This window comes from Cynocephalus volans, chromosome 3 (genome assembly GCF_027409185.1).
Source record: "Cynocephalus volans isolate mCynVol1 chromosome 3, mCynVol1.pri, whole genome shotgun sequence".
Taxonomy (NCBI): Eukaryota; Metazoa; Chordata; class Mammalia; order Dermoptera; family Cynocephalidae; genus Cynocephalus; species Cynocephalus volans.
This window is the reverse complement of record NC_084462.1, coordinates 25,657,477-25,682,430: the sequence shown is the minus strand read 5'-3', so window position 1 is coordinate 25,682,430 and position 24,954 is coordinate 25,657,477. Positions and strand designations below refer to the sequence as shown.

General features: G+C 41.1%; 1 protein-coding gene across 1 annotated transcript; it reads left to right on the top strand.

The window, feature by feature from the left end:
- Positions 1 to 14,627: 14,627 nt before the first annotated feature.
- IFT22 (intraflagellar transport 22) lies at positions 14,628 to 21,269 on the top strand. The gene is made up of 5 exons (XM_063091849.1): positions 14,628 to 14,705; positions 18,526 to 18,602; positions 18,735 to 18,824; positions 19,643 to 19,845; positions 20,742 to 21,269. Exons 1-5 carry the CDS (start codon positions 14,667 to 14,669, stop codon positions 20,888 to 20,890), a joined length of 558 nt encoding a protein of 185 aa, XP_062947919.1. The 5' UTR covers positions 14,628 to 14,666; the 3' UTR covers positions 20,891 to 21,269.
- The last annotated feature ends 3,685 nt before the right edge of the window (positions 21,270 to 24,954 follow it).

Genomic DNA, 24,954 nt, shown 5'->3' with positions numbered 1-24,954 from the left:
ATTGAATATAGTTGGCATTTACAGCTGCCCATTTAATGTACAATGGGCTTCATTTTAAGCAAATGCAGAAATTTTGAGCAAACTAAGCTTAAAAAGCAGGAAATTAGCTAACTTTAACAAGAGTGAATATAAAGAAATTTCAGTAGGAATACATCATCTGTTAGTTAGTAGCACTAACTTACCTGTGGTGGGTTAAATGTACAAAGGTACTTCAAGAAGCTCACGGAAAGGTCTGTGTTATCTTTCAATTCTATTTTTCCGCAAACTTTTTGAAGTGCCCTCAAATAAATGCCCTTCACTTGGGAGCAAAAAGGCAGAAGAAGACCATAAAGTTGTGGTGCTTGAAAGAAATGACCCATGTAGTGAGAAAATTTTGTGGAGGGCTGAGTCAAAACCATCACAAAAGTTACAAAGGCCTGTGAGTGCCACAAGTGATGATGGCTGCCAGATATCAACCACCTCCTACATACCAGGAATTAGGCTACACTGCTGGGATGCCGCATCTCATCCAATCCTTCTAACGACTCTATAGGATAGGTTTTAGAATCCCCTTTTAAGCGAGGGAGAAACTCAGGCTCTGTGTTAGTAATTTATTGCTGCACAACAAATCCCCCCAAAACTTAGCAACTTAGAGCAACAATAAACATTTATTATCTCACACAGTTTCTAGGAGTCAGGAATTTGGGAGTAGCCTTAGCTGGGCAGTTCTGGCTTGGTATCTCTCATAAGATGGTAGGCCAGGGCTGCAGTCATCTGAATGCTTGACTGAGGCTGGAGGACTCAATTCCAAGATGGTGCAGTCAATGGTTGGCAGGTTGACGCCAGGTGGTAGGCAGGAGGCCTGTTTCTCACCACTTGGAGCTTTCCACAGGATTGCTGTGTCCTCAAGACATGGCAGCTGGCTTGGACCCGAGTGATTGATTCAAGAGTGTGGAAGACAGAAGCTGTAAAGTCTTTTTATGAACCAGTATTGGAAATTACACACCCTCAGTATCCAATTGGCTACACAGGTCAGCCCTATTCAATGTGGGAGGGGACTGCACAAGAGCATGAATATCAGGAGGTGAGAATCACTGGGACCACCTTGGATGATGGCTTCCACTAAGACCAGGAGTTTAAGTAATTTTCTTAAGATCACTCAGCTAATCTCAAATTCCGTCTTACTCTGAAATCAGTACTCTTTCCACTGCACGACACTGCCTCCCAAAATCCCTCACGCAGGATGCTACCAAATGCAGACTATGGGTCCTGGTTTAGCCACATGCCTGTTTGCTTTGCCGAAAGCTTTATCTTCAATCGGATAGGAAATATATTTTTATATTGAAAGCATAGTTCAGGCTTTCTAACAAGAATTGATGAAAAATAACTTTTACTTCACTGATTTTGACCTATACCAAACTAGCTGGACCTCATCCCTGACTAGATCTTTTTATCCGTTTAAAAAAATAAATAAAGGGGGGGATGTCAGTATTAATAGAGGACAAAATTTTTCCAGGTTACAAACCATTTTTTCATAATTACTATCTTTCAGAGATGAACAGAATATGTTCAAATCTCTGTGTTGTGTGAGGAGGCGATTGAAGGGCACTTGTAGTCCTTTGAGTCACAGGAAATCCACAATTTATTCTTTAGTAATAGAAACTGCATGTGTAATAATTGGGACCATGGCGGGTCGACTCAAATTAAAGATTTTATGACTGGTGGTTATATTAAATCTTTTCAAGAATTTATAGAAAGGATTTGAAATATGTCAAACTTATTTCTTTACATTTTTTCAAGTAAGACGTTTTATTGCATCGCTTCACAGAATCAGGAGAAAAATGACTCTTAGTTCATCCAGTCCTCACCCCTGCCAATGTCATACTGCTCCCTTCAGAACCAAAGACCGGGTATTAAGCTGTCTGAGGTCAACCTCTTCTAATTAAAATGAAAGTCATAAAGCAAAGTATTTCAATAATTTACCATAATAATAATCCCAAATTTATAGAGTACATATAAAGTATTGCACATTTTTATTTCTCTCACCTGGAAACAAAAACTAAAGCCCTCTGGCAAGTCTAAGAGAACATTCATTAACTTAAATATTTATGGAGTAAATGAATGTGTACGTGCATATGTGTGTTGGGAGACAGGGAGAAGGAACTGACATTTATTGAACACTTATTGGGTACCAGGCTTAGAGCTGGGTCCAGTGGACCCAGACATGAATGAGACACTTCAAAGAAGTCATGGGTTGTTAAGGCACGTAGCACAAAAGCAACTGTGTCCCCGTGTGATAAAGTAAACACCAGGGCTGGGGAAGCCTGGGCTCTGGGCCCGACACAGCTGGGGCAGACTAAGAGGCAAAGTCATTTCTGTGCACAGAGGCAACATGGCATCTTCCCACATAGAAAGGAGAACTGGACTGTTGTAAAGGTTCCTGCCTCTTCCCTGACATCAACTTAGAATATGGACTCATTCCCTTGTCTTTTATTAGTAGCTTCAATTGCAACCTAAAATGACGGCATATATGGGAAAACACTTGACAATGTGAAATGTGCAGATTCATCTCTGGAACCCAGCACCTACCTAAGTGCCTGACACCGGTTCTCCCAAAGCCCAGGCCAGAGACCCCAGTGTATGTTTAATGACAAAAGTGGGGGTGGGGGGCAAAATTCCCTCAAGTTTTTCCAGGTGTGAAAAGGAATGACTTTTTTGAACTTCTTTAGGCTTTTGAAACTTTTAACTTTCCATACATACAATAGAATGTATATAATATATGAAGATTATAAAACAATACTAAAAATAACCACCTGGTAACATGTCATGGTGCCAAAACTTAAGGAAGAGCTTGCAGGAGGATAGATATTTCAAAAGGATACAGAAACTAGCTTGAAGGGGCTCCCAACGGCCACATCAAGGACAACTTGAGCATCAAGGTAAACAATGATGGTAACCCAGATTATAACCCAGCGTATAAAATAGGAAACAGGAACCACAAGTATGTGCGTGTGTAATATATATACATATACATACGTGTGTGTATGTGTATATCACATGACCCAGCAATTCCGCTCCTAGTATTTTCCCAACATAAATGAAAATATATGTCCACAACAAAGCTTTATTTCTAGCAACTTTATTTATAATAGCTGAAAATTAGAAACAGCCCAAATGTCAGTGAACAGATGAGTGGATAAATAAATAATGATATATTCACACATGGAATACTACTGAACAATAAAAAGGAATGAACTATTGATACATTCATGGAATAATATCCAAAATATTATTCTGTGTGAAAGAAGCCAGACACAAAGGAGTGAATATTGTGAGTCTACTTATATAAAATTCTAGAACAGGCAAAACTCATCTACAGTGACAGCAAGTACAACGGAGGTTTCCTGGAGCCAGAGTGCGAGGGAGTTGACTGCAAAGGACCATGAGGGCGCATTTTTGGTGATGGACATACTCTGTATCTTCAGTAAGACAGTAGTTGTATGGGCTATACATTTTTCAAAACTCAAAGAACACTTAAAATATGTGTATTTTATTATATGTAAACTATAATTCAATAACATCTTTTTTTAAAGGGACAGACAACTGACAAAGTTTTTATTCTTCCTTCTTTCCTTAATTGCAGGCATGATGCCTGGAGGCACAGAAGCTACTTTGTGACCATGAGACAATGTGCATGAGGACAGTGATTAAACCTAAGGATAACAGAGAAAAAAAGTGGAAAGAGCCTTGTGCCTAAGGCCATTATTGAGCTGCCATCCCAGCCCTGGACGGTCAACCTCCAGACCCGCTGGTTGCCATTGTGTGCGGTTGTTATTTCAGTCAGATAAATTCCCAACAAAAGCACTCACTCATCTTCTCCTCTCCAGATTATTTTCACTCCATCTTCATTCCTCATCAATGGAGAATATATCCCTCCTCCTCCCCCAGTACCCCAAACCAAGGATTCAACCACACAGTCTTCAAAGATACATTTTAAAATGAGGGCAAAGTGAAGTTAATTATACTTATCTTCAAGGGTATTGTAATTACCCCAAATGGGATCTTGGTGCGTTCAAAAGAGTGAGGAGAAGTTGGAAGAAGAGCCTGAGAGAGAGCATCAAAGCCTTGAAAGACGACAAGAAGATGGAGAAAAGTATCCACAGCAGAGATGAACGGAAATGAGACTGGATAGTGGGGAGTAGCCAATTTATGCAGGACTTTCAAGTATTACACCTGCCTGATGTCATCAACCACCTAGTTCTATACCTGATGTATTAGGCAGCATTGTTGATTATGAAATGTTAACATTTGAAGTAAGCCATGTCATATTGGGGTTTAAACTATTTTTTAATATGCTATGTTTTCACCTCTACTAGCTTGTAAAATATAAACTCTTTTACAGTCCTTTTAATAGTTACCCTACACATTAAAGCATGCATTCTTTTTTTTTTTTTTTAATTGCAGCTGGCTGGTATGTATGGGGATCTGAACCTGTGACCTTTGTGTTACAGTACCATGTTCTCTCAAATTAGCTAACTGGCCAGCCCCCCAAAGTATGCATTCCTGACTCACCAAAGTCTCATATTAATTGGAATCTATACTTTTTTTCTGAATATTGAAGGAAACTTAGACCAGTTTAACTCTATGTACCCAGCTTTTGATTCATATTTAGTTATATATTATAGTATATGTAATATATTTGTTATGTAGATTATATATAATCTATATTATATAACATATTTAATTACATAGTTAAGTAAAATTTAAATATAACATATTTTTAAAAATAGAATTGTATTAGTCCATTTTATGTCACTGATAACAGCATACCTGAAACTGGGTAATTCATAAAGAAAATGAAAATTATTTTTTACAGTTTTGAAGGCTGGGAAGTCCAAGGTTCAGGGAGTACATCTGGTGAGAGTCTTCTTCTTGGTGGTGACTTTACAACAATGCAGAGTGTCACATGGTAAAAATGGCATAAGTGAGCATCCTTTACCGTGCTCACTTGCTCTCCTTATAAAGACACAAGTGCCTCTCCCATGACAACCCACTAAACCATTAACTCATTACTCCACAAAAAAATTAATCCATTCACAAGGGCATAGTCATCATGATCTAATCACATCTTAAAGGCCCCATCTTTCAACACTGCCATAGTCTGATTTCCCACCCTCTTAACACTGTTACAATGGGTTCATGCTTCAATGAGTTTTGGGGTGGGGGGACATTCAATCCACAGCATTCTACCCCTGGTCTCCTGAAATTCATATCCTTCTCACATACAAATACATTCATTTCATTCCCATATTGCCAAAGTCTTAATTGTCCCAGCATCAACTCAAAAAGTCCAAAGTCTCATCTGTGAAATCAAACAAGTTATCTACTTCCAAGACATGATGAGGGAACAGGCATGAGACATAAATTCTCACTCTAAAATGGAGAAATGAGCCAAAAGGAAGGGATTACAGGTACCAAACAAGTCCAAAACCTAGCAGGATAGGCATCAAATCTCCAAGCTGAAGAATAACCTCCCTTGACTCCATGTCTGCCATCCTCTGCACACTGGTGCAGGGTTGGGCTTCCAAGTCCTTGGAAAGCCTCTATCTTATGGCTTTTCTGGGCTCAGGCCATACTTTCGCTCTCCCAGGCTGGCATTGTATGCTGGTAGCTGTACAATTCTGGGGTCTCAATGGTGGTCCTGCTCCCATGGCTCCACTAGGCATGGCCTTGTTGGAGGTTCTCTGCTGCAACTCCAACCCACATTCTGCTTGGTGTTGCTCTAGTGGATACTCTCTGCAGTGACTCTGTTCCTGCAACAAATCTCTTCCTGGGCCCCCAGACTTTTCCATACATCCTTTGAAATCTGGGCAGAGGCTGCCGTGCCTCCACAGCTCTTGCTTTCTGCAAGTGTACAGACTTAACATTTGTGGATGCCACCAAAGCTTCCGGCTTGCATCTTCCAAAGCAGCAAGACCAGCTACACCTGGGGCCAATTTAGCTATAGCTGGGGCAGCCAAGCTGGAATGCAGGGGCCAGCTTCTTAAGGTGGCCCTAGGCAGCGAGTCTGTGGAGGGTGCCCTGGGCCCATTCCCCAAAACCATTCTGTCTTCCTAGGCCTCTGAGGCTGTGATGGGAGGGGTAGCCTTGAAAATCTCTGAAATGCCTTCAAGGTCTTTTTTCCATTCTCTTGATGATTCCTTCCTTCTGTCCTAATCTCCTTAGCAGACAGTAGCTGGGCTACACCCTTGGTTTCCCCTTGTGAACATACTTTTTCACTCTTTATGTGGCCAGGCTGAAAGTTTTCTAATTTTTTACCCTCTGGTTCCCTTTTAATTATAAAATCTGCCTTTACACCATGCCTTTGCTGCCATAACCCAGAGTAAGCTGTTAGAAGTAGCCACACAGCTGCTCAGATGCTATACTGCTTGTAAATTTCTTCCACCCAGTACCCTGGTTCATAACTTTTAAGTTATGCCTTCCATAAAGCCCTCCAGCATGGACACAATTCATCTGAGTTCTTTGCCAGTCCATAACAAGGACTTTGCTTTAATTTCCAATAATCTCATCCTCATTTCCATCTGAGACCTCTTCAGAATGGCTTTTACTGTCCATCTTTCTATCAGCATACTGGTCATCATTTAACCAGTCTCTAAGACATTCCAGAATTTCCCTGGTCTTCATATCTTCTAAGTCTTCACCAGAATCTAGGCTTTTTCTCGCCTGTTCCTCCAAATTCTCCCAGCCTCTACCCATTACCCAGTTCCAAAGCCACTTCTACATTTTCAGGTATTTATTATCAGCAATACCTCATTTCTTGGTACCAATTTTCTGTATTAGTCCATTTCTGTTGCTTATTTCAGACTTCCTGAGACTTGGTAATTTATAAGAAAATGAAATTTATTTCTTGCAGTTTGGGAGGCTGGGAAGCCTACAGTCCAGGGAGTGTACCTGGTGAGGGCCTCCTTCTTCATGGGGAGTCTCTATAGAGTCCTGTGTTGACCAGGGTATCACATCATGAGAATGGCGTGAGCAAGAGAGTCAACATGCTCACTTGCTCTTCTTATAAAGTCATCAGAACCACTCCCTGAGGACCCTTGAAACCTTTAACCCATTACTCCATGACTGGATTGATCCATTCATGGGACCTAGTCCTCACAATCCAATCACTTCTTACAGGCCCCACCTTTCAAATACCATAATCATATTCTCCACCCTCTTAACACTGTTACAACAGGGGTCAAGCTTCAATGAATTTTGGATAGACATTCAATCCACAGCAAGAACATATACTTTAAGTCCAATAAGATATTATTCTATCATACAACCAATATTTATTAAGTTTATCTAGTTATATACCATTTTCAGTGCTCTTCATTTATGTCCAAGCTTCTACCTGAGTCATTTTCCTTCTGCCTAAAAGACACTTTTTATTATTCCATTTAGAGCAGGGCTGCTGTTGAACAATTATCTCATTTTGTTTATTTGAAACTGTATTTATTTCACCTCATTCTTGAAGGATATTTTTGCTGCATATAGAATGCTAGCTGTTATTTTCCTTCAATATTTGAAAGATATTGTTCTATTGTCTTTGGACTTCCATTGTTTCTCTTAAGAAGTCAGCAAAAAGTCTAATTATTGCACTTTTGAAGGTAATTGTCTTCCTTTCTCTGTTGTTAAAATCTTCTCTGTATATTTCATTCTTAGAAGCTTTACTATATTTATGCAAAGTAATAATTTTCTTTTTATTTAGCTGCTTGGGTTTTATCAAACTTTTAAAATATGTGGTTTGGTATCTTTCATCAGTTTTGGAAAAATCTCAGTCACCAACTCTTCAAATATAGCAGTGTCCCATTCTTTCTCTCCTCTCTTTCTGAAACTCTAACTAAATATATGTTAGAATCTTTAACTATATCCTCTATATCTTTTATTCTTGTTTCTTATTTTTCCATACTTTTTTCCTCCTGAATATTTTCTTCTGATCTATCTTCCTTATTACTAATTCCCACTTCAGCTTTTCCAATTTGCTCTTAAACCCATCTGTTTAGTTCTTAACTTTGGCTTTTGTATTTTTCCAATTTAAGATTTCTTTTTATTTATTTATAAGAATGTACATAAAATATAAATGTAAATATATAAATAAAATAGACATATAGTTTTGGGTTTTCTGATGAAAATCTCAATCTTATTTTTTAACTCCTCCAACATAGTCAGTATATTTATTTTAAAGTCTGTATCTGATAACTCAGTAATCTGGAGTCCTCCCTGGTCTGTTTCTATTATTTGTTGTGTATATATATATTTTTTTCCCATGTTACTTTACCTTTCATGTGTCTAATATTTTTTATACTATATATTGTGTGTTGGACATGGTAAGTGCCAAATTGTATAAATAATTTATGGCCCAGGATGATGCGTCTTTCTTCAGAAAGGATCTCTGTTTTCTTCTCCCAGGTACCTGGGGGCACTAGCAATCTTTGATCACCTTTATACAGATCCAGGAATTGTGAAGATTTTCATCTGAAACACAGTCCCTTTCCTGCCCACAGTAGGAGGGTTGGTCCAAATTACCTAGATTGCCTTTACAGGAAGCACAAACTCCTCATTGCAATCAATAAATACATCAAATATGGTAGTGTCTTTTTTTCTTTATGAAAAGGCTATTATTATATTGATGATGTTTTAGACTCAGCATCTTACAATCACTTTCTGTCATAGGCAATCTCTGAGTGGTTCCTGATGTTACCCACATCCTGGCAATCACACCCTTATGCAATCCCTTCCCCTTGATTGTGGGTTAGACATAGTGACTCCCTTCTAATGAATAGAATACAGCAAAACTGATGAGATGTCACTTCTAATATTAGGTTACAAAGAGATTGTGACTTCCATCTGGGCCATCCTCTTTTGTTTTCTTACTTGCTCACTCTGAAGGAAGCCAGCTGCCATATCACAAACTGCCCTGTGGAGAAGTCCACACAGCAAGCAGGTGAGACAGGTCTCTGGCCAACAGCCAGCAAGGAACTGAAGCCCTCAGTTCACAGGAACTGAATCTTGCCCAAACCAAATGAATGAGCTTGTAAGTGGATCTTCCCCTCATCAAGCCTTGAGATGACTGCAGCCCTGGCCAACACCTTAATTGCAGCTGTTACAGATTGAATTTGTGCTCCCCAAAATCCGTGTTTTAGAAACTTAACCCCCATTGAGACAGTGTTAAGAGGGTGGGAAATCCTATTATGGTAATTGAAAGGAGCCTTGAAGAGGTGGTTAGATTGTGAGGACCATGCCCTAGTTAAGGGAATAATAAGTTGATGGTTTAATGGAAGTCACGGGCATGGTTCTGAGGGCTTTAAAAGGAGAGTGCATGAAGAGCTCTCTCTCTCTCTGCTCTGCCATTCTGCCATGTGAGACCCCTGCATCACTGTCACTACCAACAAGGTTTTCACCAGGTGTATTCCCTAGACTTTGGACTTCCCAGCCTCTGAAACTGTAAGCAATAAATATCATTTCTTTACAAATTACCCATTTCCAGGTATTTTGTTATAAGCAACAGGAATAGACTAATACAACAGCCTTGTGAGAAGCCCTAAGCCAGAGGCACTATTGGGTCAAGCTCAGATTACTGACCCCCAGAAATTGTGAGATAATAGTGCTTATTGTTTTAGGACTAAGTTTTAGAGTGATTTGTTATGTAACAATAGATAATGATTACACCTCCCATTCTCTTTTGAATGTACCCCAGTCAGATTTTCTTCCCCATCACTCTGCTGAAACTATTTGTCAACATCCAACTATTATAAAAAATATAAATTATTGACCAAAAATAATGCTGGTAGAATATTGTCAAACAGCCAAATGGCAAAGTAATCTGGCAATATCTATTAATATTTCAAATACATATATCTTTTGACCAGCAATCCTCTTTCTGTTCCACAGATTCCATAGAAGTAAAAGCATTAATATGCAAAGTTATACATTCAAAATCATTATTGCAACATTGTTTTCAATAGCCCTAAACTGGAAACATATTGTGTCCATCATTGAGAAAATGTCTGAATACGCTATGGTAAAGAACTTAAAAGAGGGCCGAGCCCGTGGCGCACTCGGGAGAGTGCAGCTCTGGGAGCGAGGCGACACTCCCGCCGAGGAAATGGCCGGTGCACTCACTGGCTGAGTGCTGGTCACGAAAAAGACAAAAAATAAAAAAAAGAAAATAAATAAATAAATAAATAAAAATAAAAATAAAAAAAGAACTTAAAAGAATGTAATAGAATTATATGACTTGGAGTATTGTTGAATAAAGAAAAAATATAGAGTAATACATAGGACGTGATCCCATTATTGTAAAACAATGAACAAAACATACTCTGTGTGTGTGAGCATGTGTGTTCAACAATACACTTAATGAACTCAACTTTGTAAGCTTATTTATTTAAACAACTTTGTTCTTTCTACTAGCTGTTCTCTTCAAACCCTTTCTGTAAACTAATTCTTCCCCATCCCCTGGGCACGTTCAGATCCAAGAAATACATCCTTTAATTAAAACACCCACTCTGTGCTTTATTCAAAACTAAAGCTGACACCAACCTCTTTTCTCCGCCCTGAATCCCCAGGCTGGTTTCAGGCTTGTAAGACTGCAAGGGAAAGGAACTCAATCACCTTCATTTCTCTTTGCCAGTCTTGTTCTCAACTCCTGCTCCCCCAAGTCTCATTATATTGGGCTACTTTGGACTCTTCTAGATTTGGGTGAAAGGTGGAGGAAACGGGGAGGTGAAGAAAGAGGGGAAAAGGGAAGGGATACAAAGGATCTTTTTAACAGGTGTAGATATAATCCAATGCTGGTGCCCTCTGGAGTAGCAGATACCCCCTGCTGATTTTTATCTAATTGGCGAGATTTTGGGAGTTCCAGGGAGATACACAATGAGGACACTGACTGCTGCTTCCTTGTGGGGCCTCCTCTCCAGCCTGGGTATCCAGGCTGTATCCTACTTCTGTACAAAGTCCATCCCCTCCAGGGGTGTCTCACAGGCTGATTTCAAAATCGCAAGATCCAAAATGACTCAGAGCCAACTCCCTCCCACCTGAGGTCCCCAGGAAAATCTCTTGTATCCTTGGCTACTCCCAATACATCCTCTTTCTTTTCCTACCCTCTCACCTTAGACCAGAGCCCCTACAGATTCTCATACCCATCCTTGTGCTGCCCAAATTTCAGGGGACGCAGACTCTCTGAAGCCCCTGGAGATGACTGGAGGTGAACAAATCACACTTTCTCCAAAGAAATTCTTCCTTTCTTTCTCTTTGACATCATAACTCCTTGATAACTTCCAGGTGATGGGCTAAGTTTTACAGAGATGAACTAGAGTCTGGAGATATTTAATACCTACTATCAGCCTTTAAAGCTTCAGCCAAAATTCAAACAGAGTCATGTTTTAGCAACCTGTTCCAGATCTATATGTATATAAATCTTCGTAGAATGGGTATGTATAAGACATATGTAGAAAAAATATTAAAGAATGCACCCTAGGTTATCATGGACTACTACTGGGAGTTTACTTATTGTCTGTCTCTTCACTGGAATGAAAGCTTCAAGTGATGAGGAAGAAAGAGGTCAAAGGTGAGGTAAGGGGGCCAAACAAAAAAGTAAAAGAAAAGAGATTGCACTAAAAGAAACCAAATGCATGACATAAGTAGGTATTTTAAGAGATATGAAGTAATGGTGCTGATAACATCAAAGTCAGGGTTCAATCTCCATACCAGCCAGCTGAGAGAGGGAAAAAAAAAAAGATGTAAAGTGAAAAGTAATTTTTAACATGATCAGTGACATCCATCTTACCACATCCAATGTTCAATTCTCAGTCTTCACCTTACTTGACCTCACTGATCTCTTAGAAGCATTTGACATGATTGTTCCCTTGCGTGCAACACTGTCCTCACTTGGCTTGCAAGATGCCATACTCTCCTAATCTTCTGCATATCTCTTTGCAATGTTTCTTTTCAATCTTTTTCACTAGTTTCTCCTCTAAATAGCAGGGTGCCCCAGGCACTTTCTGTCTACATTCATCTTCTCTGTCTACACTTACTCCCTACTTGTTCTCATCTAGTCTATGGCTTTAATGACACTCCATATACTGATTTATATCTCGTCCATATTTATATCTCTAATTCCAACCTCTCCCATCAGGTACAGACTGTTATTTTCCATCTCTCCCTCAACGACTAATAGGCATCTCAAAACTAACATAATCAAAACAGAGTTCTTAATCTCCCACCTGCTAAGTCCTCCTAAGTCTGCTCATTCACTCAACCATTTAAGTCAATGTTCTGGGAGTTATCCTTGATTCCTCCTCAGCAACTTCTGCTGGTTCTGCCTTCAAAATGGGTCTCCAGTCCAATCTCCACAGCTACCACTGGCCCAGCCACCATCATCTCTTCCTTAAACTACCTGGATACCCTCCTAATTGGTGTCTGTACTTTCATTCTTGCCCCCTTTTGCTCCACATAGCAGCCAGTGATTATTTTTAAAACATAGACTAGATCATGTCAACACCCTGCTCAGAACCATCTGATGGCTTTTTGACTAGCTGATTTCCTAGTCAATGTCAATTTCCCACTCCCTTCTTGGGAAAAGTAATTCGCAAAGCTACAATCTACATTTCCCAGATTCCCTTGCAATTAGGGAGGCCATGTGACCCAGTTCTAACCAATGAGTCAGAAGGAGAAATCACTGGATATGTACTCTAAGAAAGCCACTGATAAAAGGGGACACTGTAGTGCCATATATCCTTTGACTTTTGTTCCTCTCCTCTGCTTCTGCCCTGAAAGCAAATACTCAAAGGTAGAAAAGCCATGTCAAACATGGCAGGACAGGGGCCGACCCGTGGCTCACTTGGGAGGGTGTGGTGCTTAGAACACCAAGGCCAAGTGTTCGGATCCCTATATAGGATAGGGATGGCCGGTTAGCTCACTTGGGAGAGCCTGGTGCTGACAACACCAAGTCAAGGGTTAAGATCCCCTTACCAGTCATCTTTAAAAAAAAAAAGGAAAGGAAGAGAGAAGGGATCTTGTTCCTTGAGCAGCCACACCAGCCCTTGAATGCCCATCCCTGGATTCTTTGTTATATGAGAAAAAATAAATCCCTTATTTGGTAACAGGAGCTTCCCATCACCTTCAGAATAAATTCTCAAAGTTGTACATGATCTCTCCAGCATCCCCTACCAGTCTCTCCCTTATTTTTCCTGCACCAGTCTCATGGGCCCTCTGGGTTGTCCTTTGAACAGTCCAAGTTATTTCCCTCCTCAGCACCTTTGCCCTCACTGTTTTTTCTGAAATCCTCTTCCCCAAGATTTTTCACGTGGTTTGTTTGACCCCTCTCTTTATTCAGCTTTCTGCTTTAATGTCACCACTGCGCGAAGACTCTTCCTTGACTATTCCATCCAAAACTGTCTACAGCACTCTCTTTAACTCTTTAGTGGTTTATTTTTATTCACAGCACATACCACTGTCTAAAATTGTCTCTGAGAGTATGTTATCTTTTTACTTGTTTACTTAATATCTATCTACTCTACTGGAATGAAAGCTTCGAAAGGTACTAGCACATGCCCAGTACTTAGAAGCGTGTGCTTGGTATAAAATAGTCATCAAAAGATATTCATTTGGGCCGGCCCGTGGCTCACTCGGGAGAGTGCGGTGCTGATAACACCAAGGCCACAGGTTCGGATCCCATATACGGATGGCCGGTTCGCTCACTGGCTGAGCGTGGTGCTGACAACACCAAGCCAAGGGTTGAGAGCCCCTTACCAGTCATCTTTAAAAAAAAAAAAAAAAGATATTTATTTAATCAATCAATTAATGACATTTTGAAATTGAAGACTCTTCCTTACCATTCACTGAGCAGTTCTTTGCCACACAAAGACATGTAATTATTCCACCAGAAGTTAGATTTCATAGTGGGTTTATGTAGGGATTCTTTGTCATACTAGCCCTTTTGGGGGCTATATTTTGTATTGGCACTCTTGGCACGTAGACACTTCATTCTTGGCTGTATCCGAAATCCGGCTCGACTCCGTAATTTAAGGCTGACCTAATGACTGAATTCAGCAGCAATGTTTCCAGACACCTGCACTAATTAAACGATGCCAACGCATCATCTTTTTGGTTTTTCCCAGACCATGAAAATGATGGTGCATGGTGAATCCCTTTACGAGGCTAGACACTCGTTTTTTCCTGACTTTTTGTAGGCCGGGCGAAAGCTGTGATAAACCCGTTCCAAACGTGGACGTATCATGGCAGATATGAGTCCTAGGGCCTGGTTCCAAGCCCAGCTCAACAGCTACATGGCCTGTTTGAGCTCCCAGGGTTATTGGGAGGTAGATTAGGGACCGGCAATTCCTCCCCCTCCCGGAGTCTCACTTTCTGCAACTCTACAAACAGTGTGGCTGGACTTGCGACCCTGCGTCCGCAGCCCCAGGTACGTGGTTCCCCTCCTGCCCTCTACGGGTCCCTCTCACGCCCACTTCCCGCCTGGAGAGTCAGGAATTGGTCGAGTCCCGTCGGCCCCTGCGGGCCCCTCCCCGTCACCATGGAAACGGAGGCAGCCAATCAGCGCGGCGGCTTGCGCTCCGCCCTGACGACACGCAGGCTCCAACAGCGTCGGGTGGGCTCGGCGGGCTCCCGGGCAGGGGACTGCGATGCTGAAGGCCAAGATACTCTTCGTGGGGCCCTGCGAGGTGAGGCCCGGCCCAGCGCGGCGGCGGAGCACCGAGCGGAGGCCCCGGGGCCCGGGCGGGGGTGTCCCCCGGGTCTGTGCGTTGCGCCGGGAGCCCCCAAGAGGCGGGAACACGGTCCGACCGCTCCCACCCCGGCGGGCGCCGCTGGATTTGCAGGGATCTCCGCGCTTCCAGACCCGGATCCCAGCCACCGCCTGAAGGAGGCTGTGGGGGCGAACCCGTGTTGCCGAGGTCTGCAGGAGGCCCAGGGTAGTGAGTGGCATCACCGGAACCAGAGCCTAAGTCTGGTGACGCTCTTTGCCCGCGAGGTCGTTCCTGGTGGTTGTGTCTGTGAGATGAGAGAAAACTGAATTATTATATGGCCTTGGAACAACTCGCAATTAACGTGTGTGTGGTGGTGGTGGTAGGGGAGATTAAATCTCCATGTGTACTTCACACCGTACACAAAAATAAAATTCAGGTGGACTAAAGCTAGACGTGTAAAAAACAGCAACAACAGCCGTAGAAGTAGTAGATGAATATTCTCCAACTTTAGCGTGCGTCAGAATCACCTGGAGAGTTTTTGAAACACAAATTGTTGGGTCCCACCCCAGAGTTTTGATTCAATAGGTCTGGGAAGTACCTGAGAATTTGCCTTTTGCTGATACTGTTGGTTCAGGGACCACAGGTTGAAAACGGTAGTAGATGACTATATGGAAAGATATGTTTTTAATCTCGAGATAGGGAAGGTCTTCTTAAGCACAGCACAAAAATGAAGACTTAAATGACAGTGAAGTTGACGCCTGGCGAAAGTATTGGCAAAATAAATTACAAAGAAAGGATTAATAGAATACACAAGGAAACTTTAAAAATCAGTAAAGAGAAATAATTCAATAGAAAATCAAACATAGGCTCTGCACACAAGAAATAAAGTTGCCCAATAAGTATGAGAAGACGCTCAACCTCACAATTACAGGAACACAAATCAAGACAAAAAGATGATACTTGTTTGCCCATCAAATTGGATGGGAAAAGTTTAAGACTGATAACACGGTGTTAGGATGCATGTAGGGAGATGGGTATTCTAGGATTTTGTCAGTGAGACTATAAATTAAGAACAGTTTTTTTGGAGATCAAAGTATTATAATTTAAAATGTGCATAGCTTTTAGTGGAGCAATTACATTTCTCAGAATCGACTGTAGCTAAATGCTTGTCCATGTTCCCAGTGAGCCATGTACAATATTGAACCATTGGAAACACATTAGCCCATCAATAAGAGAATGTCTAGGTAAACGAAGGTACATTCTTACTTTGGAAGACTGCAGCAATTAAAATGAGGCAACTCTGTGTGCACTGACTTTGAGAACTCTTCCAGACATGAACTTAAGTAGTCAAGAACGAATAATATGTGCAGAATTATGAAAAGCAAAACAAGTACAGTGTTTTAGTCCATTTTGTGCTGCTGTAACAGAATACCTGAGACTGGGTAATGTATAATGAACAGAAGTTTGACCCACTGTTCTGGAGGCTGGAAAGTCCAAGATTGAGGGGCTGCATCTGGCAAGGGCCTTCTTGCTGCATTATACCATGGTGGAGAGGTGAAAGAGCATGCTCCAGAGAGAGAGAGAAGGGGGGCCAAACTCATCCTTTTATCAGGAACCCCCTCCTGTGACTACTAATCTACTCCCACGATAACAGCATTAATCCATTCAAGAGGGCCTACCCCCTGTGGCTTAATCACCTCTTAAAAGTCCCACCTCAACACCGTTGCATTCGGGATTAAGTTTCCAGCACATGAATTTTGGGGGACACATTCAAACCATAGCATATAGATATCTCGTGTGTGTGTGTGTGTGTGTGTGTAAATTCTCAAACATATACAAAGCGGGAAAGAACGATGAACTCCCAGTACTCGTCCCCAAGCTTCAGGAACAAAATATATTTCTGCATATGTATTTCTCCCCCTCCTTCACTACTCTTCAAACTCACCAATCTTTCTATTCCTTTAACCTGCTATAGCCATTTCTGCCCTAGTACCTTCGAACTAGCTATTCCCTCTGCTGGCTAGCATCCCAGTCATTCAAATCTCAATTTAAACTTCACCTCTTCAGCCTTCCTCACCCATTTCGAAGTCTCTATTTATCATAGCTCTTACCACTACCTCATCATTTTCTCATTTATTCAACAGCACCTGACACAAGGTAGATACTTAAAAATGTCCTATAAGCCTGACTAACAAGCATTCTTCATTTTCCCATAAGAACCCCTCCTGCCTCAATAAATTGGTTTTGGCCAACTTATATATATAAACTTTAAGGGCATGGATAAAATATACTTTTGTAATGTTTAGTTAGTTGATGCAGTTATATACACATGTATACGTCCATTGAGATATATTAATTGGAAATGCTGTTCATTCTATTTAATTTAATGATACAGTTTTTTTTGTTTGTTTGTTTTGTTTTAAAGATGACTGGTAAGGGGATCTCAACCCTTGACTTGGTGTTGTCAGCACCACGCTCCCCCAAGTGAGCCAACTGGCCATCCCTATACAGGGATCCGAACCCACGGCCTTGGTGTTATCAGCACCACACTCTCCCAAGTGAGACACAGGTCGGCGCTAATGATACAGTTTTATTCAAGCTCCTAACCTGAGCCTTGGACACCTGTGTTGCCTTCATGACTAGAGCAACTTTTTGAATCAATTTCCAAAGCACATCATCTTTCTTAGCTCATCTAAGTTGTTAGGAAACAGTACTTTTTGAATCTGTGTATGACACCATTTTTTGAAATGTATTCCAAGCCCCAGGAACTGTTCCTATAACATCAGGCTATTTGCTTTATTCATTCATCCTAAAAGTAAATATTCATGACTCCACAACATAACCACTTACTGTGTTATTTTTAAGTGATACTTAATTTGTGACACCACATCCTCAGGAAAAATTACTAAAGCAGTGTTGAGCATCCTCCCTATTTTTTCTTTTTCTGTCCAGTTACCTCTGCAAGCCTCCCAAAATAGCATTGATTGAGTCAAGCAGTCAAAATAAAGTAATTGAAAGAGCAGAGCATGATTGGAGAGATTTTTATAAGGACTTAAGTACAAGAGATTGCCTTCCTTCTGAGGAATAATTTTGGGGGAGGAAAAACACTCATTTTATATTCAGGCATATACAGTATTTGTTAAATGAACAATGCAAATGTATAGAAAAGATCTGAAAAACAGATCATAGTTGTTAATTCGGGGAAGGGAATAGGACAGATGCACAGATGGATGGTTTGGGTGTAAGGATCAGGAGGGCTGTTTTGTTGATTTTTTTTAAATGGGAACGTGTATTATATAATCTAGGAGAAACAGCCCTTTATGAGATTGTGGCACAGCCAGCCAGGAGTCCCCGGACCTGAGACTCTGCTCTGACCTTGATGTTTGTGACTTTGAAGAATCCTTTCCCCTCTCTGAGCCTCAGTGGCTTTATATCTGTGACAGACAGTTGTTTCTCAAAAATGTGGAGAGGAGTAGGCAAGCAGAGAGACACACACACTCACAATTTTTTGTTTTTCTTGTTCTCAGATAAGTTAACTGAGCCAACCAGGGAAAGCTAGTTGGGTAAAGTCACCCAGCAGCAGACAGCACTAGAATCTCATGCTCCCTGGGTCCCAGACCAGGCCATACCCACTTCTCTAGAGCAAAGCAGTGCGATCCCAACCAGAGAGATCTCGGGGTGGCCATGGCCTGTACTCCATCACACCTAGTTCCAGGCAGCTATTGGGGGGCTCTTTTATGGCTTACTTTTCTGCTTTTCAGCAAAGACGTTCTTTTATCTGTTTTCATGTTCACAGAGTGGAAAAACTGTTTTGGCCAACTTTCTGACCGAATCTTCCGACATCACTGAATACAACCCAACCCAAGGAGTGAGGTGAGGTCTGACAAATCTGTGTCCCAAACAGTCCCTGACCATCACCCACCCCCTACACCGGGTGTTGTTGGCATTCCAAAAGCATAATATTTCCTAACTATAGGTGTTGCCGCTGTTGTTTTTATTTTTTAGGATCCTGGAATTTGAGAACCCACATGTTAGCAGCAACAGCAAAGGCGCAGGGTGTGAATTTGAGCTATGGGACTGTGGCGGTGATATAAAGTAGGTGTTCTCTAAAGAAAGTCTGCTTCATCAAATGACATAAAATCAGCTGCCCACCAGGCACCATGGAGTTGGGCCTATTGTGTTTCCCAGCATGTCTGAGGGACTTGATAAATTATTTTTCAACATGCATTGCTTTATAAACTTTAGTGATTGGGTGTATTAGTCCATTTTTGTTGCTTATAACAAAATACCTAAAACTGGGTGATTTATAAAGAAAAATGACATTTACTGCTTACAGTTTCTGAGGCTGAGAAGTCCAAAGTCCATCTGGTGGTGGACAGTGACTCAGGGGTCTCATATTGAAGATGATGGAAGCAGAGAGAGCAGAGCAAGAGCAAGATAGACCCTCCCCTTTTAAAGCCCTCAGAACCACGCCCCTGACCACCATTTTTAATCCATTCATTACTGCACAGTTCTACAATCCAATCACCTCTTCAAGGCTCCACTTTGCAAAGATCTCCCACCCTCTTAACAGTCACATTGGGGGCTAAGTTTCTTCTTCTTCTTTTTTTTTTTTTAAGATGACCAGTAAGGGGATCTTAACCCTTGATGTGGTGTCAGCACCATGCTCTCCCAAGTGAGCCGTGGGCCGGCCCCAATTCCAAATTCCAGCCCTCTAAGATGTTCTTTTTAAGTCAACAGTTAGAAAGCAGAGTGACCTGGGCCGACCCGTGGCTCACTTGGGAGAGTGTGGTGCTGATAACACCAAGTCAAGGGTTAAGATCCCCTTACCAGTCATCTTTAAAAAAAAAAAAAAAGAAAGAAAGAAAGCAGAGTGACCTAACATTCCCTCTGACCCCTTTCCTGCCTTGCAGGTTCGAGTCCTGCTGGCCAGCTCTGATGAAGGACGCCCATGGAGTAGTGATCATCTTCAATGCTGACAGCCCCAGCCACCTGCAGGAAATTGAAATGTGGTATTCCTGCTTTGTCCAGCAGCAGTTCTTACAGGACACTCAGTGTCTGTTAATTGCACATCACAAACCAGGCTCTGGAGGTGATAAAGGAAGCCTATCTTTGCGTAAGGAGATTGGAATTTCTTTTCTACTTTTGTCTGGAATGTTTTGGGTACTTATTTATTGCTATATGTCTTTAAAACCAGCAGATACATGCAGTTATTGAGCACTTACTGTGTCCTAGGCATTTGTTTTTCTCACCGTGTATGAGGGGACTTCAAAAGTTCTTGGAAAATGGAATTTGGGCCAGCCTGTGGCTCACTCGGGAGAGTGTGGTGCTGATAACACCAAGGCTACAGGTTCGGATCCCTATATAGTGATGGCCGGTTCACTCACTGGCTGAGCGTGGTGCTGACAACACCAAGCCAAGGGTTAAGATCCCCTTACCCATCATCTTTTAAAAAAAAAAGAAAGAAAGAAAAGAAAATGGAATTAAAAGATAAAAATAAAAAATATAAACTTTATTTCTCAATATAATCTCCATCAGGTTCAAGACTCTTTTGAAAGTGATGATATCAGCCAGTTAGTCCATCCCCAAAGAACTGAGGGTCCTGAGAATTTAACCATGTCAATGCAGTCTTCTTAACATTATGACCTGATGAAAATTGGGTGCTCTTTAAAGATTTTTTAACATTAGGAAACAAAAAGAAGTCAGAAGGAGGCAAATCAGGACTGTAAGGTGGATGCCTAATGATTTCCTGTCAAAACTCACAAAACTGCCCATGTTTGATGACAGGAATGAGCAGGAGCATTGTTGTTTTGTTAAGTTGTTACCTCATCACCAGAGTGTGGTGTGGTGAAACCCTTCTCTGTTCAATTGTCTCACGTAAGACATAACTTTATTTTGGGACTTTAGAAAGTTAAATGAATTGGCTTCTAGAACTCTCAGGTCATTTGGAGCTAGAAAGGGCCCCTTATTAAAAGTTTATGCCTAATTAACCTTATTTTCTTCCTTTTTAAGCACCACCCTTGAACAAGCTGAAGCTGGTGTACTCGAACCTTGAGGATGCCCCTGAAGAGATCCGGCTGGAATTCATAAAGTACTTAAAAGGCATAATCAACTCAGTGTCTGAGAGCAGAGACAGGGAAGAGATGTCAATTATTACCTAATTCATCTGCGACTGCCATACCCCAAACGAAACAACTTCTTTCCTGGTACAGATCTGAAATCTCATCCAGCTACTGATGTTTTCTTCTGCCAATGGCTATAAAAGAAATTTTCCTTATCTGCTAGAAGGGAGTTGACCCATACCATCTACTGTCTGTCCTTAGTTCAATTGAGAAAATTCTGTCATTGAATTCTGATTCCTTGGCCCCAGACCTTTCCAAAGAGCCAGAAAATTGAGGTTTTGTTTTCCCCCCTTCACATATGTCAAGTTACAAAAATTGTGGTATTATAACTGTCACAGTCCAATGATACAACTGTAGTTTAATCCATGTGTATTGGTTTGAATGTAATTTTCATTCCTTGATTTACTCAACAAATCCTGACTGGTTGAGCATCTACTATGTGTGAGGCACTGAATGAAACAGACAAAAATCCTTATCCTCATGGAGCTTCCATTCTTTTGTTTCTGAATAATAGTAGAGTCAAAAACTTAAAACTACATCTTGAATATGCAAGAAAAATTGTAGATCCTTCATTTTCTATAACTGATTTAAATCTCACATGCTCCCACCCCCAAGATAATGAGGGACCTGGGGTACTTTCAATGCCAAATGAAGGTATAGTTGATCCTCATTTCCGGATTTTGTATTCAGGAATTCATCTACTTGCTAAAAATTTATTTGTAACCCCAAATCAATACTTCTGGCATTTTCTCAGTTATGTGCAGACATACACAGAGTAGCAAAAAAGCTTGAATCACCAGATATGCACGTTTCCAGCTGAGGACTAACAAGGGACACTCTGCCTTCCTGTGTCAGCTCTCATAGTGTAGACAGGTTTCCTTTTCATGGTCTTCTTAGTGCCATATTTCCACATTTTTGAGCTCTTTTGCGGTGATTTCACCGTTGGCCCCAAGTATAGTGCTGAAGTGCTGTCTAGTGCTCCTAAGCATGAAAAGGCTGTGATATGCCTTATGGAGGAAATATGTGTTAGATAAGCTTCATTCAAGCATGCATTATAGTGCTGATGGCTGTGAATTCAATGTTAATGAATCAAGAATATATATTAAATAAGGTGTCTTTAAAAAGAAACACAAATTAAGAAGGTTATGCATCGATCAGCTGATGAAAATGTTGTGACAGAGGCTCACAAGAACCTAACCCTGTATTTCCCTAGAAGCAATGTTCAGTGTTTGCTAATTCAGTGTTCATGGCAACTTTATGGAACATAACTACTGGGAATAACAAGAATCTACTATATCCATCTCTTACAATGTAAAGTCTTTCAGTTTAGTTCAGTGTCTGGGAGATAAATATTTAAGCAGTTCCTGGTTACACTACACTTCCTCTGTCTTCTCCCCAAGATGATGTCAGGCTGTCTGGAAAGTGTCCTATTGAGGTGGGGCAGCTGTCCCAACGGCAGTTCCTCTGGTTCCTCCCTGACCTCTGTGGAGATATCACTGGCCACCCTTCTGGCCATCTGCAAAGTCCAAGGCTTGTGGCATGGGCTCTCCCCACACATTTCAGAACCAGGAGTCCCCAGGCTGATTCTGCCCCATTAGAGTTGGGGCTGAGGCCATCTTCTGAGAGTCAGCTCTGTCCTCTACCCAATCCCAGGCTTCTAAGTGTCTGTATGGCAGGATCACTTTTTAACTGTGATAAAAAAAACGTGTAACATAAAATTTACCATTTTAACCATTTTTAATTGAACAGCTCAGTAGCATTAAACACATTCACAGTTGTGCAGCCATCACCCCCTTCCATCTCCAGAATTTTTTCATCTTCCCAAGCTGAAACTCTGTCCCTCTTATAGACACACTGCTCGTTCCCCCTCACCCCAGCCCCTGGCAACCACTATTCTACCTTCTGTCTACAATTTTGACTCCTCTAGAAACTTTGTATAAGTGGAATCATACAGTATTTGTCTTTTTGTGACTGGCTTATTTCACTTAGCTTAACAACCTCAAGTTTCATCCATGTTGTAGCATGTGTCAGAATCTCCTTCCTTTTTAAAGCTGAATAATACTCCATTTTATGGATATACCACATTTTGTTTATCCATTCATCCGTCAATGGACACTTGGGTTTTTTATACCTTTTGGCTATTGTGAACATGCTGCTAGAAATATCTGTTTACAATTCACCCAAGATATTTTTGAAGATTATCATTTAACTTCTCCAAAATTTTATATTTATCTAGATATCCTTGATATCTTGACATTATATCCAATCGGAGGGTGGGCGAAGAGGAAGATAGAGCAGTCACAGATTCTCCTCTATGTTTAACTTGATGGTAAAGCTGTTTCCTGTGGCTGCTATAACAGACTTGGCTTAAAACAACAGAAGTTTTTTCACTTACAGTTTTGGAGGCCAGAATTCCAAAATCAGTCTCACTGAGCCAAAATCATGATGTTATCAGGGTCACACTCCCTGTGGTGCCTCCTGGAGAGAATCCATTTCCTGCCCCTTCCAGCTTCTAGTACCTGCTGTCATTCCCTGGTTTGTGGCTGCATCACCCATCTTTAAGGCCAGCATGTCAAATATCTCTCTGCTGTGTCTCCACATTGCCTTCTCCTGTGTCTCTGTCTCAAATCTCCTTCCGCCTCTCTATTATAAGGACAACACTTGTAATCGCATTTAGGGCCCACCCAGATAATCCAGGATAATCTCCCCATCTAAAGATTCTTAATTACATCTGCAAAGACCTTTTTCCAAATAAAGTAACATTTACAGGTTCCAGAGATTAGGGGCTGATATCTTTGGGGGCCCTTTTTCGGTCTGCCACAGATGCTGTTCACTGAGGCTTTAATGGAAGAGGAGGAGCAGATTTGGAAGGGAAGATGACAAATGACTAGTCTAAGGTGACCCAGCAAGTTAGAGAAAGGGACAGGGCAGGACCCACACCTGTGTTCTTTCCACTTTCTTGTAATAACTGGGCAGATGATTCCACAAGTGAACATGGCTAAGACTGTCACCCTCTGAAACTGAAACTAGTGAGACAACAACAACAGCAGGAGAGCAAATAAGGGACATTTTAACTATTTTTGAAGTGGAGCTATCCAGAAGATGGTTTGCAAGTATGTTGCAGGTAGAACTAGCATCATTTCTTTGAACCAATCAAAATTGCCAACTAGTAGTCTGAAGCACTATCTGTCCTAAAGAAAACTATGATCTATTCACTTAAATTGTAACTTGAATATGCATGTCTCAAAATTGTTCAGACAAAGTTCCTAGAGATCATTACACTCTTTGTGGGATGCCGTAAGACCCTTATATCCATAAGGTAGGCTAAACTGCTATAATAAAGAGTAGAGCTTTTGCTGGTAACTGAGGATGCATAGGATCTGATTTTAAAAAAAAAAAAAAAAAAGCAGTACTCCTGATACGCATAGAAAAGACAACTGGATTTGTACCACTTAAGAAAATTACTCTGAAACATGGCTTTTGCAGATCTTGACCTTCAAGGTGACCGCACCTTCCCCACTGTATTAGTCTGTTTCTGTTGCTTATAGCAAATACCTGGAACTGTGTACTTTGTAAGAAAATGTAATTTATTGCTTACAGTTTCAGAGACTGGGAAGTCCAAAGTCCAGATAACACATTTGGAGAAGGTGTTATTTGGTGGTGGCTTTACAGCAATGCAAGGATCTCACATGGCAAAAAATGGTGGAGTATAGAGACAGGAACTTTCACGTGCTCTCCTTGTAAAGCCCTCAGAACCACTCCCATGACCACCATTATTAATCCATTCATTAGGGCATGATCTTCAGAATCTAATCACCTCTTCAAAGCCCCAGCTTTCAATTACAACAATAGGATTTCCCACCCTCTTACCACTGTCACAGTGGGGACTAAGCCTCCAACACATTAAATTTTGGGGGGACACAATTCAACCCACTGAACTCACCTAATTGTTGAGAATTACATGAAAATCCTGGCCTTGGCTGATGCTTTCTCAACAAATGTACTCTTTTCCTAAGCAAGAAATGAATGATTCCATGTTTTGAAAACCAAAACCAAAGAAATTAAATAAATGAGGAGGGAGGAAACTGATTTTGAATGTTAAA

Bases quoted from the DNA above. Each gene is read 5' to 3' on its own strand.
- IFT22 (XM_063091849.1), top strand. From the start codon at position 14,667: ATGCTGAAGGCCAAGATACTCTTCGTGGGGCCCTGCGAG. The intron at 14,706-18,525 runs GTGAGGCCCGGC...TCATGTTCACAG, and splicing joins TCTTCGTGGGGCCCTGCGAG to AGTGGAAAAACTGTTTTGGC. The intron at 18,825-19,642 runs GTAGGTGTTCTC...CCTGCCTTGCAG, and splicing joins GACTGTGGCGGTGATATAAA to GTTCGAGTCCTGCTGGCCAG.